General features: G+C 37.0%; 1 protein-coding gene across 1 annotated transcript in view; it reads right to left on the bottom strand.

Moving 5' to 3' along the window:
- The window catches only part of WDR49 (WD repeat domain 49), a gene marked incomplete at its 5' end in the record, with an annotated part of 188,426 nt that overhangs the window by 57,990 nt on the left and 110,473 nt on the right, over nt 1-19,963 (bottom strand). Inside the window, one exon of the mRNA XM_084232625.1 lies at nt 4,775-4,890. Coding sequence (XP_084088751.1) covers nt 4,775-4,890 — 116 coding nt within the window. The remainder of the gene's footprint in view (nt 1-4,774; nt 4,891-19,963) is intronic.

Below are 19,963 nucleotides of genomic sequence, written 5' to 3' on the forward strand. Positions count from 1 at the left end.
TTTATCGTGGAGGAATTTCAAATCCCTGATTTCACTTCACTTAAATATACTTTTAGAAATTAAATTATATCAACAGGGGCCTCCCGGTGGCGCCGCGGTTGAGCGCTGGGTTGCGAAGCTGCCCGCGGCCTCTGCGGCGCCAGTTCAATCCCCGGCTGCTCCCCGGCCACCAGAGGAGGGTCCCACAGGGCGCGCAGACCTCTCCTGCCGCCCGCTGCTCCCCTCAGCAGTGTACTTCGGTCCTTCTGCCTGCTCTGCTCCCCGCTCTGGCTCTGGTGAATTCTCTCACCCTCCCGTGTTTCTGACTATACCCAGTGCGTGTATAAATAAATAAATAAATAAATCTACCTTTTAAAAAAAATTAATAAATTATATCAACAGGTAATTTATTGAGAAGCTACTTTTTACAGTTCTGTGAAAGATGTTACTACCAATATATTTTTTTAAATATTTGAAATTTCATGAGAGATTCTCTTTTGAGTATTTGTATAAATCTGTATTTTATAGATAAAACCTTCATAAACAGATTTCTACTCTACAGAAAGGATAAAAATAAACTGGGAAAAACTAAGGGACTTGAGACTATATTTATAAAGTTAAGTATAGAGTCATACAGTTTGAGGTCAGGATAAAATCTTAAACAATTTTAAGTATTTATTGATTTTAACATAGCTGTATATATTACAATCCATTTAATTTTTCCAGAGTAAATACGGTGTTTGACTAAGTATTTTTAATTGACCATAAGTCAATTCATCACATTGTCTTTAAGTTTTCTTGCTTAAAATGATGAGAAATACTTTTCTAGAATTCTCACAAAATTATTATCTAGATATGATTGACTATATGTCTAAATAACTGACATGAGATCTCTAGTTCAGGATTTGCTTAGGACCATTGTCATATCCTGCCTTATATATGTTAGCTCCCCAATTTGAACATGTGGCCTTGAGAGCAAGAATCAGGTTTCTCCCATTGAGTTCACCATATTTCCTACCAAGTGCTTTCTACCTAGGTGCAAATATAAAATATGTGTTGGGAGGAAAGGAGAAAAGTAATGGTAAGCTAAATTTTGAGATATTTTAAGTGGATAATACTTGTTTTTTCTCCTTCTTCAAATGCACAAAACGGATTCATTAGCTTTGCTTGACACAACTAAGCAATTCAATTAAATTACTTGTTAAAGAAGAAGATAGTTGTTCTCTCATGATTAAATTACTCCCTTTGTAACTTAGGAATTGTGTGAAAAGCATAAACTTTGGCACAGAATTGTAATTCAGCTTCTTATTAGCTTTGTAATGTTGGCCCAGATACCCTACCTCTTCAAGTGTCATTTTACCCTTATAAAAAAGGATTGACAATAATTTACTTTCTGGTTTATTATGTAAAGAGAATAGATTTGAATATTTTCCTGCTTGTCTTTGGTTCATAATTGTTATCATGAGTAATTAAATTTTCTCACATCTTCAGTTTCCCTATCTATTAAATAAATAGTAATTTATTCAACCGATGCCACTGAACAACTAAAAAGCATATGCTTAGAATATATACACACACACATATATGTGTACATATGTATTCATTAAATAAAGTGCAGAAAGTTAGAGAACACAAAGAAAAAGAGGGATTATATTTCAATCCTGGAATAAAGAGAAATATCCTGATAAAGAAGATATATGAAAGGGACATCAAATAGAAATAAATGCTAGCCACATGAAAAATATTTGTAATAGAATTTCTAGATAAGGGGAGAGAATAAAGGAATGGGGGTGTGAAATAGTACGATGTGTATGGAAACTACCTGGCAACAGGTTGTTATTTGAGATTGGAATGTACACAAGAATGGGCCACTTGAAACTAAAACTAGATTCAGACAAGAAGGAACTTAGATTTATTTTGTAGACACTCTGCAAGTTGTTAAACAATGAAGTGTCATAGATGCAGTATCCATTGACGGGAAGCATTGCTAGAGGAATGGACAAAATAGAAGCTATGACATTAACCCAAGTAGAAATGTTGTTCTGAATATACAGTTGTAATAGTATTGGGAATGGGTTTGAGAAATATTTAGAATACAAAGTAGATAATACTTGACACTGACTTGGTTGTGAAGTTGAGTGAAAAAAGAGAACCAAAGTTGATGTCCAGGCCTCTAAGTGTTAACTGAAGCTCTGAAACTAAGAGAAGCAGTCATGGGTAAGAGGAATGAATAATAAATTCAGTATAGAATGTTTTGAATTTGGGATTGCAATGAGATACATTCCCAACAAGCAAATGGATAAGTGAGCTTAGAGAGCTAAGAGCTGACTACAGAAATTTGAGATATCCATAAAATATTGCCTACCTTCCAAGGGAGATAAAGTTGAGGAGGAAGTTCAAACACTCAGGTTTTTTAAGAAAAGTTGATATACTGGCAATTTTCTAGTTTTTTTTTTCTTCTCTAAATACTAAACTGTTAAAAAATTGGTTTAGTGAACCAGTCTTCACAAACTATAGTCAGTTGACATGTTCTCTTACTTCTTTTTTAAAATTATATATATATATATATATCACATAATTATTCCTTTTTGTACAATGTATTATTTCTTCTCTCAGGTGTAGTCCCTATAGAATTCCCACCAGCAATTCACCCATGCACCAACACCATGGTCCCTTGTGCTCTTCCCTCCTCTGTTTTAATCCCTCTCCCTTCTCCTCCCCTACAGAATGTCTGTTGCCTGTTGATTTTGTTTTTTAATTTATTATAATTGGGCCTCCCTGGTGGTACAGGCAGTTGAGCACAGCACTGAGAGGCTGTCCACAGCCTCTGCAGTGCCGGTTCGATCCCCACCAGCAGAGGAGATAACCACATGGCACAGCAGACCTCTCCTGTCTTGCCTGCTGCACTCCTCAGCAGTATATATCAGTCAGTCTGCCTGTTCTGTTCCCTGCTCTGTCTCTGGTGTGAATCCTCTCACCCTCCTGCATACTTGGCCTGCACCCTGGTTCTTGTATAAACAAATAAATCTTAACAAAATTATTATAATTATTTTTTCCTGATCACTTATTTGTTTCCCTTACATTCCTCCTGCAAGTGAAACCATCCGATTTTTTTTTTCTTTCTGGTTTGTTTCACTGAGCATAATCCCTTCCAGCACCATCCTTGTTGCTGCAAATGGCATGAGTCTTACTTCTTTTGTTAAATACCTCCTGGTAAAAAGGACCCTGCAAAGATCCTGCTTAAATCCTAACTTAAGATTTATGATTAAGGAAATATAATTCTTAAATCCACTAATACAAAAGTGAAATAAGATCATTGGAATGTATTAATTAAACATTCAATTCCAAATTAATAATCTTGTGGAGGATGGGAAGAATAGAGGAAGATGGGAAGAAACATAACTTTTACTTCTCCCATTTCAGTCTTCCCAAAGTTTCCTCTCCATTAAAGAAAGTGGACATACATCAGTTAGATCAGATATCAGGTATTCATTTGACCCACTTTTAGATGACTCTATAAATCTAATCTTTAAAAACTTTCCCCAATAATTTAAAAATACATATTTCACTAAAATTTATAACTATGGATAGCTAAAACATATAATCAAGAAAGTAGCATATCCAAAGTTTTGACTTATACTGACTTTAAAAATTCTCTTTTGTTATCCTCAAAATTTAAGTTGCATTGGCTCAGCTATATACCACACATTTAACCTGCTATGATATTAGAGAATTAAACCTATTCATTGCCACAGCCTAATTATAGAAATTATTAAGTGCTAGTCTATTGGACTGGTTATAGTCTTTAGTGGATCATGATTATTCCCAGGGATGCCAAGAAACCTTGTCTTTCAAAGGTGATGATGATTGAATTAATTCTTAATGTCAAGTACAGTGATCTGAACTGTACTTTTTTTTTTTTACTTAAAGTCCAACTACCCCTGAAAATGAAGTTGTGTGTGGTACTATTTTTTTAGTCTAAATGTGCACATTAGTGTCAGAAGAAAAGATTTTGTGTGATTGATAAAAATACCCAAATATATACTGCTAGCTTTCTAAGTATAAAATCTGATTTAATCCTAGCTCCAAACCATTAATATCTTAATTCTATAGAAAATAACATTGGACAAATCATTTTCAATTTTTGAATTTATGAATAATATATTAAAAAAACACTTTAATTTTCATAGTGCTTATACAGTGCCATAGAAAAGTCCATGTTTATGATCCCTTACTCCTCTCATGAAAAATGGGAAAGAAAAGTAGCTTTCCTTATAATGAAATGGGAAAATTGCTCCTTGAGTAAAGTAAGTGAACTGTGAAAGACCCCTCTCTGTACTGATAGGAAGGAAGTACTAACACAAAATTCAGTGGGCTATTTCTCTCGTGTGCTGTAATTTAAAATAACAGAGGAAGAATTAAACAGTTAAGTTCCCTTAACTGTTGAAGGATGGGGATTTACACGATAAGAATTAATTGACTAAAATTAGGAAACCTTTGGCATTAATACTCAGGAAGTCACATTATATCCTTGTCTGGAATGGTTAAAGAAAAAGATTCCCAATGCCAGGAGAGAGATCCATAACATTTCCAAAAGCCTTTCAAGGTGCATGATCTTATAATATTGATATTTTATTCACTAAGCATTCAGTCAATGACAGACACTCACCTTGGTCCAGCAAGTTAATAACACAGAATCAGTTAAGATTTCTATGTTCATTTTTCCTTCAGATTTTGATTCAAATAAAAATATTCTTCTTTTACCTTCCTCTGATTTTGCATGACTGTATCATACCTCTCCCAGCCTGTAACCAATATTGTCTTCTTAAGAACCAGGATCTGTGAAATATCCACAACTCCCTCTTGCCCAACATTTAATGTGTGGTGACAATATCCATTGAAGTCCCATACCTTAGGAAAAAAAAAAAGTTAAATTTACCTTTGAACAGAAGAAACTGTCTTCTTAAACAAAGTAAAACAACATTGTGTAATGGGATTATTTTAAACTGTTCTGTTTACATTCTGGGCTAAGTTAATTCACTTAAGACATAAAATAATTAAAGAAAACCCTCTCCCATTTAAATTTAGTCACATAAGCATCGACTTATAATCTTACTAGCCTATTCTAATAATACATGATTCAAAGGCTATAAAGTAATGTGTAATTTAAAGGGTTATATAATAGAAAATCATGAAGAACCATATTTTGAAATCTATCAAGATCCTGGTTCTTTCTTTAGGGGTATCTCTAAATTTTAATTGTCATTTTTATAATGGAGGATGCTTACTTCTCTTGGATGTCTGGAGGAATAACTATATGAAACATAGTCATCACATAAATGCATGATTCACTAAGTTGCATTTTAATTCATTGAACTTTGCCTATATTGCATTTTTCTTACAAATTAAAGATTTGAGTCCAGCAAGTATATTGGCTCCAATTTTCCAAATACAGGTGCTTACTTTGTTTCTCAGTGTCACATTTTGCTAATTATCACAATAGTTCAAATTTTTTTCATTATTTTGTGTCTGCTAAGGTGATGTGTGATCATTCTCATTGATGTTACTATTGTAATAGTTTTGTAATGGCATGTGTCCATATAAGACAAAGAACTTAATGAAAAAATGTTGTCTGGTTCCTCCCTCTCTCTCCATTTCCTATTCTCCAAAAGAAAATAATATTGAAATTAGGTCATTTAGTAACAATGATCTGTAAGTTTTCTAGTGAAAGGAAGAGTAATATATCTCCCATTTGAAGTAAAAATCTAGAAATAATTAATCTTAGCAAGGAAAGCATGTTGAGAAGCAAGATAAGTAGCAAGCTAGGTCTCTTGAGTCAGCTAGCCAAGTTGCAAATGTAAAAAAAAAAATGAAAGACATTGAAGGAAATTAAATGTGAACCTGCAGTGAACACATGATTTATGAGAAAGCAAAAGATCCTGATTGCTGATGTGGACAGTGTTTGAATGGTCTGGAGAAGATCAACTAGACACAGCTTTCTCTTAAACCAAAGCCTAATCCAGGGCAAGATACTAACTCTCTTTTTTTTTTAAATTTTATATATATTTTACACTGTTCTTCCATTTTGTTCAATGCATGATTTCTCCTTTCAGGTGTAGTCCCCACAAAATTCCCATCACCAATTCACCCATGCATCATCACCATAGTCCCTTGTGTAAGAACACATTCCCTCCTCCATTTTAATCCCTTTCCCTCCCCCTCCCCTGCTGAGTGTCTCTGACTAATAGTTGCTTGTTAATTTTGTCTTTTAATTTATTATATTTTTTCCTGGTCCCTTATTTGGTTCCCCTACATTCTTCCTATAAATGAAACTATCTGATATTTTTCTTTTTCCTTCTGGCTTATTTCACTGAGCATAATAGAAGGCACTAACTCTCTTTAACGCTGTGAGGCCTAACAGTGGTAGGAAAGCTACAGAATAAAAGTTTGAAGCTAACAGATAGTGGTTCATGAGATTTAAGGAAAGAAGTTGTCTCCAATACATAAAAGTGAAAGCCAAAGCAGTGCTGATGTAGATACTACAAGTTATCCAGGAAGTACAGATAAGATAATTGATGAAAGGCTACATTAGGTCCTCCCTGGTGGTGCAGGCCATTAAGCTCCACACTGTGAAGCTCTCCACAGACTCTGAGGTGCCAGCTCTATCCCTGCCGCCTGAAAGAAAACCACATGGTGCAGCAGACCTCTCCTGTCTCACCCGCTGCTCCCCTCAGCTGTGTGTTTTGTCAGTCTGCCTGTTCTGTCCCCCACTCTGTCTCTGGTGAATTCTCTCACCCTCCCACGCATCTGGCCTGTACCCCTGCTCTTGTATAAATAAATAAATCTTCAAAAAAAAAAAAAAATAGAAAGTGCTACATTAAACAATAGATTATTTTAATGTAGACAAAACAGTTTTAAATTGAAAGAAGATGTTATCTAGAACTTTCATAGTTGGAAGGAAATAAATATTTGGTTTCAATAGTTCAAAGGACAGGATGACTCTTCTTAGGGGCTAAGGTAGTGGTGACTTGAAGTTAAAGCCAATGTTCACTTACCATTCTGAAAATCCCAAGACCATAAAGAATTATGCTGTAGCTACTCTGTATTCTATAAATGGAATAAGAAAGCCTGGATGACAGCATATCTATTTATAACATGGTTTACTAAATATGTTAAGCCAATGGAAACCTATTACTCAAAAACAAAAGATTACTGCTTATTGACTATGTACCTGGTTACCTAAGAGTTCTGATGGAGATGTACAGAAGATTATTGCCGTTTTTATGCATGCTAAGATAATACCTAATCTGCAAACCAGAGATTAAGAAATAGCATGTCCTATTAAGAAATTTTGTAGGACTATAACTGCTATAAGTAGTGATTCTTCTGATGGAACTGGTCAAAGTCAATTCAAAATCTTCCAGAAAAGATTTACCATTCTAGATGCCATTAAGAATTTTTGGGATTAGGGGCCTCCCTGGTGGCGCAGGCAGTTGAGCGCAGTTCTGTGAAGCTGTCCACAGCCTCTGCAGTGCCGGTTCAATCCCTGCCAGCCAAGGAGCAACCCACATGGCACTGCAGACCTCTCCTGTCTTGCCTGCTGTTCCCCCAGCAGTGAATTTCAGTCAGTCTGCCTGTTCTGTTCCTCCCTCTGTCTCTGGTGAATCCTCTCACCCTCCCACATATCTGGTCTGTATCCTGGTTCTTATATAAATAAATAAATCTTAAAAAAAAAAGAATTTTTGTGATTAGACAATTGGCACCAGTTTTACAAGACAGAGAGAGAGCTGCAGCTCAGGGAACCCAGGAAACCTTTGTGGAACTGAGAGAGGGTAAGTTCCACAGATGGAGGTGAGCTGAAAAGTATGCACAAGCCAGGTCCTGCCCTTCCATGATTTGGAGCCTAGAGAGGGATCCTCTGCTGAGGTGACTGAGGGTGCCCGGAAAGTGCACCCTCAGCACCACTGTTGCAAGACAGGGAGTTGTGTGCTGGGGATCCCAGGAAACCTCTGTGGAATTGAGAGATGGCAGATTGTACAGACAGAGGTGAACTGAAATGTGCCCACAAACCAGGCCCTATGCCCATCCACAATTTGGAGATGAGAGGGATATCCATTGCCAAACTGAACTGCAGGCACTGGGGAAGTGCAGCCCCAGAGCCATTATTGCAAGACAGGGAGTTACAAGATAGGGACCTCAAGAACACCTCGGGAACTAATACAGAGCGAGGGGATCTTCAAGGACAGTGCTCATCAACATATCCACAGTGCCATTGCCCTAGTGCAGTTTTGGCATAACAGTGTTGGCTTCAATCTGGCCACCAGTTTCTGATATCCCAGAAGGAGCCTGCCAGTACCAGTGGCACAGTGTCCCAATGCATAGACCAAATTAGGAAACAAACAAAAGGGAGAAGGAAAAATACAAATAACCAAAAAATACCTCGGGGGAAGGACACACAACAAAAAGAATATCAGCCATTATAACTCAACAATGACATGGAAGAACTCCTCTGTCTGGCAGATAGACAATTTAAAATCATCATGAATTAAAAACATGAAGAAGATAAAAAGGAAAATAATGATATGAGAAAAATAATTAATGAAATGAAGAATAAAATTGAGTCCCTAAAGAAGGAAACGAAAGAAACACAGAAGATTAAAAGATTAATGGAGGAGCTAAAGAACTGAGGGAAAGGTAATGAAAACAGAATTGATGAAATGGAAGAACAATCAGTACTCTTGAAGATACAAAATACAAAAGAACCAAAAAAGAAAAGGAAACAGAAAAAACAAAGGGAAAAGAACAAAGAAACACTTTGAGAGCTATCTGACACCATGAGGAGAGGAGAATGATCAAGGAACTGAAAAACTATTCAAGGAGATAATCAAAGAGAACTTCCCAAACATGATGAAGGAGATGAAAATAGAAGCTAGAAGAACATTGAATTACCACATTGAAAGGAAAACTATAGCAAGACACATAATAGTAAGTCTTTCAAGAGTCCAAGACAAGGAAAAAATAATGAAGTTGACAAGGGTGAAGAAACAGATAACCTATAAAGGAAAACCAATCAGGCTGACATCAGACTTCTCTGAAGAAACACTATGGGAAGAAGAGAATGGAGTGAGATATTCAACAGACTCTAAGGTAAAAAATGCCAACCAAGAACACTATACCCTGAAAAGCTCGCCTTCCTCTATGAAGAAAAAATAAGGAACTTCTCAGATAAACAGAATCTACAGAAATTTATTACAGCTAAAGCCATCCTCCAAAAAATACTACAAGAAGTCCTAAGCCAAAACCAACAGAGGAATGAATAAGAACAACAGAATAAGACAAGGAATAAAATCACAAAGACAAACAAAATGGCAATTACAGACACCAATATATCAATATTAACTGTAAATGTAAATGGACTAAACTCATCAATAAAAAGACACAGAATAGAAGGCTGGATTAAAAAACAAAACCCAAACTTCTGCTGCCTCCAGGAAACACCCTTAACTACAAAAGCTAAAGATAGGCTGAAAGTAAAAGGATGGAAAATAATCCTATAAGCAAATGGACCAAAAAAGAAGGCAGGAACATTTATACTTAAATCAGATAAAAGAGACTTGCAACTAAAAAACATAAAAAGAGAGACATAGATGGTCACTACATTATGATGAAGGGGACAACACATCAAGAAGACATAGCACTCAACATATACTCATCAAATGAAGGAACACCAAAATATATCGGAAAATTATAATCATCTCTGAAAACAGACATTAGAGAAGATACATATGTAGTAGGAGACTTCAACACACCTCTCTCCCCAATGGATAGATCAACAAGACAAAAAAATGAACAAGGATAATAGAGATTGAAACAAGGACATAGACTTTGTGGGTTTAACAGACATCTATAGAATACTGCACCCCAAAAAATCAGAGTACACATTTTTCTCAAGTGCATAGAGATCATCCTCCAAGATTAATCACATGTTAGAACACAAGACAAACATCAACAGACACATTGAGATCAAAATCATACGAACTATCTTCTCTGAACATAAAGGCATCAAAGTAGAAATAAACCATGAAAAAAAAGCAAGGAATACTCCTACCTCATGGAGACTGATATGCACACTACTGGAAGACAATTGGATAAATGAGGAGATCAAAGAAGAAATTTAAAAAAACCTTCAAATGAAAGACAATGAGGACAAAACTCTACAGAACACATGGGACACTACTAAAGCAGATATAAGAGGAAAATAGATAGCAATGCAGGCTCACATCAAGAAACAAGAACGGGGCCTCCCTGATGGCGCAGCAGTTGAGTGCTGGGCTGTGTGGCTGCCCGCAGCCTCTGCAGCCACTGACAAGGGTCCCACATGGCCGGCAGACCTCTCCTGCTGCTCACACTGCTCCCCTAAGCAGTGTATTTCATCCTGTTCTGTTCCCTACTCTGGCTCAGGTGAATTCTCTCACCCTCCTGCGCTTCTAACTATACCCAGTGCTTGTATAAATAAATAAATAAAATCCAAAAAAAGGAAAAAGAAAAAGAAAGGAGAACAAACTCAAAGAAATAACCTAGATAGAGGCGGAGCAACATGGCAGTGAGGAGACGCTGTAAGATCTCCCATTAAAAAAAAGTTAATAGGGAGGAAAAGCAGCAGGTCCCAGTGAGAACTGGGACACAGAAGATAAACGAACAACTCCAGCAAACTACCCGAAGAAGAAAGTTGCCATAAAAGAGAACTAGAAGGGAGGAAAGCGCAGAACCCTGCTCCCCTCCCCTGCCCACAAAGTCGGCACTCGCCAACCAACAGAGAGAAGGAAAAAAAAAAAACTAAAATGACCAACAAGAAGGAACTACGCATCAAGTGGGACTGGGAGTGAAAAGGAACTATTTCCGCCACCACACCCCGTGAACTGGAGCTGTGGAGAACCCTGCAGGATTCACAGCAGAGGTGAGCGAACGGCTCCAGGCGTCATTAGAGAACAACAGAGACCCCCAGAGACCTGCACACAGGCCCGGGCCGGCTGGTAAGCTTGCACGGAAAAGCAGCGCGCTTGAAAAGCAAACGCAGATCGCAGCTGCCCAGGTCCCCACACCTGCGACCTAGGCTTGCGGGGAGACTCGCGGGGGCCCTCACTGAGGTGAAAGTCCCTCACTAAGTAATCAGAAACCAGGTGCCTGGAAACGGGAGCGGGGTGCAAAAGGCGCCATTCCGGCGGCCACTGAACTGGGCTACAGCCCGCGTCCTGGACCTGAGGGCTTAGGAACTGAGACCGGGGCACGAAATTTGGGGTGTGGGACCTCCATGTTGGTGGGGCACAAGGCAGACACAGCACCCCAAAGGTGTTGAGGTTTTCCCTACCATTCCCACTCTGCTCCATGTCCCACGGGGTGAAAAAAACAGCTCCCCAACAAGAGGGAAGAAACAGATAACATTCAAAGGGAAACCAATCAGACTGACATCAGACTTCTCTGAAGAAACACTACAGGCAAGGAGAGAGTGGAGGGATATAGTCAACAGACTCCAAAAAAACAGATGCCAACCAAGAATACTCTATCCCGCAAAACTCTCCTTCCTCTTTGAAGAAAGAATAAGGACCTTCCCAGACAAACAGAAACTCTGGAACTTTATTACGACTAAACCCACACTCCAAAAAATACTACAAGGATTCCTAAAGCCAGAACCTCAGAGGGACGAATAACAACAAAAGAAGGCCAAAGAAAGTTATTAAAAGAATAAATAAATAAAATCAAAGGAAAGACAAACACAATGGCAAATACAGATGCTAACATATCAATACTAACTCTAAATGTAAATGGACTAAACTCTCCAATAAAAAGACACAGAGTTGCAGGCTGGATTAAGAAACAAAACCCAACCTTTTGCTGTCTCCAGGAAACACATTTAGCTGCAAAAGATAAAAATAGACTCAAAGTTAAAGGATGGAAAACAATTCTACAAGCAAATGGACCAAAAAAGAAGGCAGGAACAGCTAAACTCATATCAGATAAAACAGATTTCAAACTTAAAAAGATAAAAAGAGACCCCAGTGGTCATTACATTATGATCAAGGGGACAATACTTCAAGAAGAAATAACACTCATTAACATATATTCACCAAACGAAGGAGCACCAAAATATATCAGACAACTATTGGCATCTCTGAAAACAGACATCAGAGAAAACACATACGTAGTGGGAGACTTCAACACACCACTATCAACAATGGATAGATCAACAAGACAAAAAATAAGTTAAGACACAAAAGCTCTAAATAAGGATCTAGAGTGCTTGGGCTTAACAGACATATATAGAACACTAAACCCAAAAAAATCTGAGTATACATTTTTCTCAAGCACACAAGGATCATTCTCTAGGATCGATCATATACTGGGGCACAAGACAAATATCAACAGATACACCAAGATTGAAATCATACCAACCATCTTTTCTGACCATGAAGGCATCAAACTAGAAATAAACCATAAAAAGAAGGCAAGGTACTCTCCTACCTCGTGGAGATTGAAACCCACACTATTGGAAGTCCACTGGACTAACGAGGAGATAAAAGAAGAAATTAAAAAATTCTTTGAATTGAATGACAAGGAGGACACCAATTTCCTAAATGTATGGGATGCAGCAAAAGCAGTAATAAGAGGAAAATATATAGCAATAGATGCTCACATCAAGAAACAAGAAAGAACTCAAAGAAACAACCTAATCTCGAAGCTCAAAGATCTAGAAAAAGAACAACAAAAAAACCCCAAAACCAGTAGAAGAAAAGAAATAATAAAAACCAAAGCAGAAATAAATGAAATCGAAACTAAAAAAACAATCCAAAAGATCAATGAAACCAAGATATGGTTCTTCGAAAAAATAAATAAAATAGATAAACCGCTAGCCAGGCTCACAAGGGCAAAAAGGGAGAAAGCACAAATAAATAGGATAATAAATAAAAGAGGAGAAATCACAACAGACACAGCAGAAATCAAAAGAATAATTAATAAATACTATGAACATTTATATGGAAACAAGTTCAACAATCTAGAGGAGATGGACAAATTCCTACAACTCTACAATCACCAAAAGCTAGATAAAGAAGAAATAGAACATCTAAACAGACCAATTACAATTAGCGAAATTGAAATGTTAATCAAAAACCTCCCCAAAAACAAAAGCCCAGGACCTGATGGATTTACAAATGAATTCTAGCAACATTCAGAGACGAATTGGTGCCTATCCTTCACAAACTCTTCCAAAAAAATGAGAAGGAAGGGACAATACCGAACACGTTCTATGAAGCCAACATTACACTCATACCAAAACTGAACAAGGACAACACAAAAAAAGAAAACTACAGGCCAATCCCCCTAATGAACACTGATGCAAAAATCCTCAATAAAATTTTAGCTATCAGAATCCAACAATGTATCCATAAGATAATTCACCACGACCAAGTAGGATTCATTCCAGGGGCACAAGGATGGTTTAACATCTGAAAATCAATCAACGTTATCCAACACATCAACAAAAAGAAATATAAAAACCATATGATAATATCAATAGATGCCGAGAAAGCTTTCGACAAAGTGCAATACCCATTCATGATAAAAGCCTTTGAAATTCTTGGGATACAAGGAATATACCTCAACATCATAAAGGCCATCTATGACAAGCCAACAGCCAGTATCATTCTCAATGGTGAAAAGCTGAAAGCATTTCCATTAAGATCTGGAACAAAACAAGGATGTCCACTCTCAGCACTGCTTTGCAATATAATACTGGAAGTCCTAGCCAGAGCAATAAGACAAGAGAAAGACATACAAGGAATCCAAATAGGAAAAGAAGAAGTCAAACTATCACTCTTTGCAGATGATATGATAATATACATAGAGAACCCCAAAAACTCCATGGAAAAACTAATTGAATTCATCAATCAGTTCAGCAAAGTGGCAGGATACAAAATCAACATGCAAAAGTCAGAAGCCTTCCTATACACTAACAATAAATCTGAAGAAGAAGAAATAAAAAAAAAACCATCCCCTTTATTATTGAAACAAAAAAAATCAAATACTGGGGAATAAATCTAACAAAAGAGGTAAAGGACCTTTACAAAAAAAACTATAAAACACTGTTAAAAGAAATAGAAGAAGATACAAAGAAATGGAAAGACATCCCCTGCTCATGGATTGGAAGAATAAACATTATTAAAATGGCCATCCTACCAAAAGCAATATACCGATTCAATGCTATTCCAATCAAAATTTCAATGTCATTCTTCAAAGAAATAGAACAATTATTGATGAAATTCATATGGAATCACCAAAAACCCCGAACAGCCAAAGCTTTCTTGAAAAAAAAGAAGGGAATGGAGGCATCACACGCCCAGATTTCAGGCTATACTACAAAGCCATAATCATCAAAACTGCATGGTATTGGAACAAGAACAGACACACAGACCAATGGAATCGAATAGAAAATCCAGAAATAAACCCACAGATTTATGGTCAACTAATCTTTGACAAAGGAGCAAAGAATATACATTGGAGCAAAGAAAGTATGTTCAATAAATGGTGCTGGGAAAACTGGGCCGCTACATGCAAAAGAATGAAGCTTGACTACTACCTCACACCATACACAAAAACCAACTCAAAATGGATTAAAGAACTAGACATAAGACCTGAAACCATAAAATACATAGAAGGAAATATAGGCAAAACACTATGTGATTTTCACATCAAAGACATCTTTACAGACACATCACCCAAAGCAGTGATAGTGAAGGCAAAGATAAACAGCTGGGACTACATCAAATTAAAGAGCTTCTGTACAGCAAAAGAGACATTAGCCAAAACAAAGAGAAACCCCACCAACTGGGAGAACATTTTTGCACACAACACTAATGATAAAGGATTGATCACAAAAATCTGCAAAGAGCTGATGAGACTCAACAACAACAAAGAAAATAATCCAGTCAAAAAATGGGCAGAAGAGCTAAAAAGAAACTTCTCTGAAGAAGAAATGCAAATGGCCAACAGGCATATGAAAAAATGTTCAGCATCACTTGTAATTAGGGAAATGCAAATCAAAACTACCATGAGATACCATCTTACACCAGTAAGAATGGCACATATTAAAAAAACTAGCAACAACAAATGTTGGCGAGGGTGTGGAGAAAAAGGAACTCTTCTGCACTGTTGGTGGGAGTGCAAACTGGTCCAACCACTATGGAGAGCTGTGTGGATATTTCTGGACCTACTAAACATAGAGCTTCCATATGATCCAGCAATTCCACTCCTAGGTATTTACCCAAAGGACACAGAAACATCAATTCCAAAGAACACCTGCACCCCTATGTTTATAGCAGCACTATTTACAATAGCTAAGCTTTGGAAACAGCCCAAATGCCCAAAAATAGATGACTGGATCAAGAAGATGTGGTACATATATACCATGGAATATTACTCAGCATTCAAAAAAGATAAACACATGCAATTTGCAGCAACATGGATGGAGCTGGAAGGGATCATGCTCAGCGAAATAAGCCAGAAAGAAAAAGAAAAATACCGGATGGTCTCACTCATAGCAGGAATCTAGAGAACTTAAATAAGGGACCAGGAAAATGAATAACTATAAGAAAGTGAAAATCAAAATCAACTAAAAACTATGAACCAGAGACACTTTTTGGGGGGTGGTGGGCGGGAGGGGAGGGATTGGGGTCAGAATGGGGGGGTTGCAATTGTATGGGGAATATAAAAATAAAATTTATTATTAAAAAAAAAGAAAGAAAGAGCCTAATCTCCCACCTTAAAGAAGTGGAAAAATAACAACAACAAAAAAAAAGCCTGTAGACAAAGGAAATAATAATAATCAAAGCAGAAATAAGTGAAACAGAAGAAAACAATCCAAACAATCAATGAAACCAGAAGTTGGTTATTCGAAAAAATAAAGAAAATAGACAAACTTCTAGCCAGGCTCACAAAGAAAAAATGGGAGAAAACATGAATACATAGGATTATAAATGAAAGAGGAGAAATAACAATCCACACAGCAGAAATCGTAAGAATAATCAGAGATTACTATGAACAGTTGTATGTAAAGAAGTCCAACAATCTCGAAGAGATGGACAAATTCCTATAACTTTACAACCACCCAAAGCTAGATAAAGGAGAAATGGAACACCTAAGCAGACCTATTACAAGCAGCAAAATTGAAACAGTAATCAAAACCCTCCCCCAAAACTAAAGCCAGGACCAGAGGGATTTACAAATGAATTCTTCCAAACATTCAGAACTAGTACCTATCCTAGACAAACTCCTTCAAAAAATTGAAAAGGAAGGGGTTCTACCAAATATGTTTTATGAAGCCTACATTACGCTAATACCAAAACGGAACAAGGACAACACACACACGCACACACAAAAACTACAGGCCAATCTCTCTAATTAACATTAATGCAAAAATCCTCAATAAAATCCTAGCCAACAGAATCCAACAATGCATCAAAAAGATAATTCACCATGACCAAGGAGGATTTATTTCAGGGACACAAGGATGGTTCAACACACAAAAATCAGTTAATGTAATCCAACACATCAAGAAAAATAAAAATAAAAACAATATGATCATATCAATAGATGCTGAGAAAGCATTTGACAAAGTTGAACATCCATTTATGAAAAAGGCCCTCAACATTTGTGGGACAGAAGGAACATACTTTAACATAATAAAGGCCATATATGACAAGCCCATAGCCAAAATCATTCTCAATGGTGAAAAACTGAAAGCTTTTCCCTTAAGATCTGTAACAAGACAAGGATGTTCACTCTCACCACTGCTTTTCAATATGATACTGGAAGGCCTAGCCAGAGCAATAAGACAAGGAAAAGACATACAAGGAATTCAACTAGAGAAAGAAAAAGTAAATCTAACACTATTTGCAGACAATATCATATACAGAGAGAACCAAAAAACTCCACAGAAAAACGAATCAAAATAATCAACCAGTTTAGTAAAGTAGCAGGATATAAAATCAACACACAAAAAATCAGTAGCCTTCCTATATGCAAACAATCAATCTGAAGAAGAGGAAATCAAGAAAATCATTCCTTTATAATTTAAAGCAAAACCAAAACCAAATACTTGGGAATAAACCTAATAAAAGAGGTGAAGGACCTATACAAAGAACACTATAAAACATTGTTAAAAGAAATAGAAGACACAACAAAATGAAAGCTATACCCTGCTCATAGTTTGGAAGAATTCACATTATCAAAATGGGCATCCTACCAAAAGAAATGTACAGATTCAATGCCATTACAATAAATAATTCAATGACATTCTTCAAATAAATAGAACAAATATTGATAAAATTCATATGGAGACACAAAACACCTCAACACCTCGAACAGCTAAAGCTCTCCACACTAAAAAGAAGGGGAATGGAGGTATCACAATCCCAGACTTCAAACTATACTACAAAGCTATAATAATTATAATTGCATGGTACTGGAACAAAAACAGACACACAGACCAATGGAATTAAATAGAAAACCCAAAAATAAACCCACAGATTTATGGACAACTAATCTTTGACAAAGGAGCAAAAAATATGCAATGGAATAAAGAGAGTTTGTTCAATAAATGGAGCTGGGAAAATTGGACTCTACATGCAAAAGAATGGAGTTAGACTACTACCTCACACCATGCAAAAAAACCAACTCAAAAAATGATCAAAGAATTAGGCATAAGACCTGAAACCCCAAAATATACAGAAGAAAATATAGGCAAAACACTACATGACATACATCTCAGTAACATCTTTGAAGATACATCACCTGAAGCATAGAAAGTGAAGGAAAAGATAACCAGGTGGGTCTACATCAGATTAAAGAGCTTCTGTACAGCAAAAGAGACATTAGCCAAAACAAAGAGACACTTCACTGATTGGGAGAAAATTTTTTCACTCCATACAACTGATAAGATCTACAAAGAACTCACATGACTCAACAACAACAACAACAACAACAAAATTAAACATTCCAGTCAAAAAAATGGGCAGAAGAGCCAAAAAGACACTTCTCCAAAGAGGAAATGCAAATGGCCAACAAGCATATGAAAAAATATCCAACATCCCTCATAATCAGAGAAATGTAAATTAAAACCACAATGAGATATCATCTTACACCAGTAAGAATGGCACGTATCAAAAAAACTAGCAACCACAAATGTTGGTGAGGATATGGTGAAAAAGGAAGTCCCCTACACTGCTGGTGGGAATGCAAACCGGTTCAACCACTAGGGAAAGCTGTCTGGGGGCTCCTCAGTCTACTAAAAATAGAGCTACCATATGACCCCAGAATTCCACTCCTAGGGATCTACCCAAAGGACACAAAAACATTAATTTAAAAGTATATATGCACCCCTATGTTTATTTCAGCATTATTTATAATAGGTAAGACTTGAAATCAACCCAAATGCCCAAAAATAGATGACTGGATCAAAATGTGATATATACACACAATGAAATCCTCTTCAGCAATCAAAAAAGATAAACTAATGCCATTTGAAGCAACATGGATGGAGCTAAAAGGGATTCCGCTCAGTAAAATAAGTGAGAAGGAAAAAGAAAAATACCAGACGGTTTCACTTATAGCAGAAATATAAGGGATTGGGGGAAAATAATAATAAAACAACAACAAAAACAAGAAAATAAAACAAAATGAAACAGATAACTATAAATCAGAGACATTGTGCAGGGGAGGAAGAGGGAAAAGTATCAAAACAAGGGCCGGGGGCCTCCCCAGTGGTGCAGCGGTTGAGCAAGCTGCCCGCAGCCTCCGTGGCACCGGTTCGATCCCCAGCTGCTCCCCCGGCCACCGGAGGAGGGTCCCACATGGCGCGCAGACCTCTCCTGCCGCACGCTGCTCCCCTCAGCAGTGTACTTCTGTCCTTCTGCCTGCTCTGCTCCCCGCTCTGGCTCTGGTGAATTCTCTCACCCTCCCGCGCTTCTGACTGTACCCAGTGCATGTATAAACAAAACAAACAAACAAGTAAATAAATAAATAAGACATGACTCTTTAAAAAAAAAAAAAAAAAAAAAACAAGGGCCGGAAGAGCACAAGGGTCTATCGTGATGGTGCATGGGTGAATTGTTGGTGGAAATTCTATGGGGACTACACCGGAGAAAAGAAAGCAAATATTGTTAAGAAAATAAAAAAAACAAAAAGATGAATACAAAAATACAAATAAATAAAATAAAAGAATATTTGTGATTACAGAAGGTCAAAATTTCAACAATAACAGGAGTTTGGAAGAAGTTTATTCCAATCCTCAGGGAAGACTTAGAGAAATTCAAGACTTCAGTGGAGGAAATAACTGCAGATGTCATAGACATAGGAAGAGAACCATAATTAGAAGGGGAGTCTGAAAATGTGATTGAATTGCTGCAATCTCATGATAAACTTTAATGGAAGAGGATTTGTAGCATCCAGATGAGCAAAGAGTGGTTTATTGAGATGGAATATATTTCTGGTGAAGGCAGTGTAAACATTGTTGAAATGAGCAGCAAAGGATTAAGAATACTGCATAAACTTTTTTTTCTTTTGCAAGCATGGACTATTTTATTTATTTATGTTTTGAACACCCTTGTCTAATTTTTCAAAATGTAATATTTCCCCCATCAGATACAATCACCATAATTTTCCCTTCTCCAAATTGCTCACAGTCCTCCACCAAAATCTACTGTGCTCTCCTCCCCCATTTCCCTGCCCCTGCTCTTTACTCTCCTTCCTTCTCTTCCCCTTCTGTGTGTCTTAGAGCAGAAGGGTCAGTCTTATACTTTATCGTTAATCCTTTGTTTGACATCTCTAGATTCCCACATATAATGAAACCATTCAGTACTTATCGTCCTCCTTCTGGCTGACTTTGCCTATGCATCTATCCAAAGAGCACAAAAATACTCATTCAAAAGGAATC

The sequence above is a fragment of the Talpa europaea genome (genome assembly GCF_964194135.1).
Source record: "Talpa europaea genome assembly, chromosome: 4".
NCBI lineage: Eukaryota > Metazoa > Chordata > Mammalia > Eulipotyphla > Talpidae > Talpa > Talpa europaea.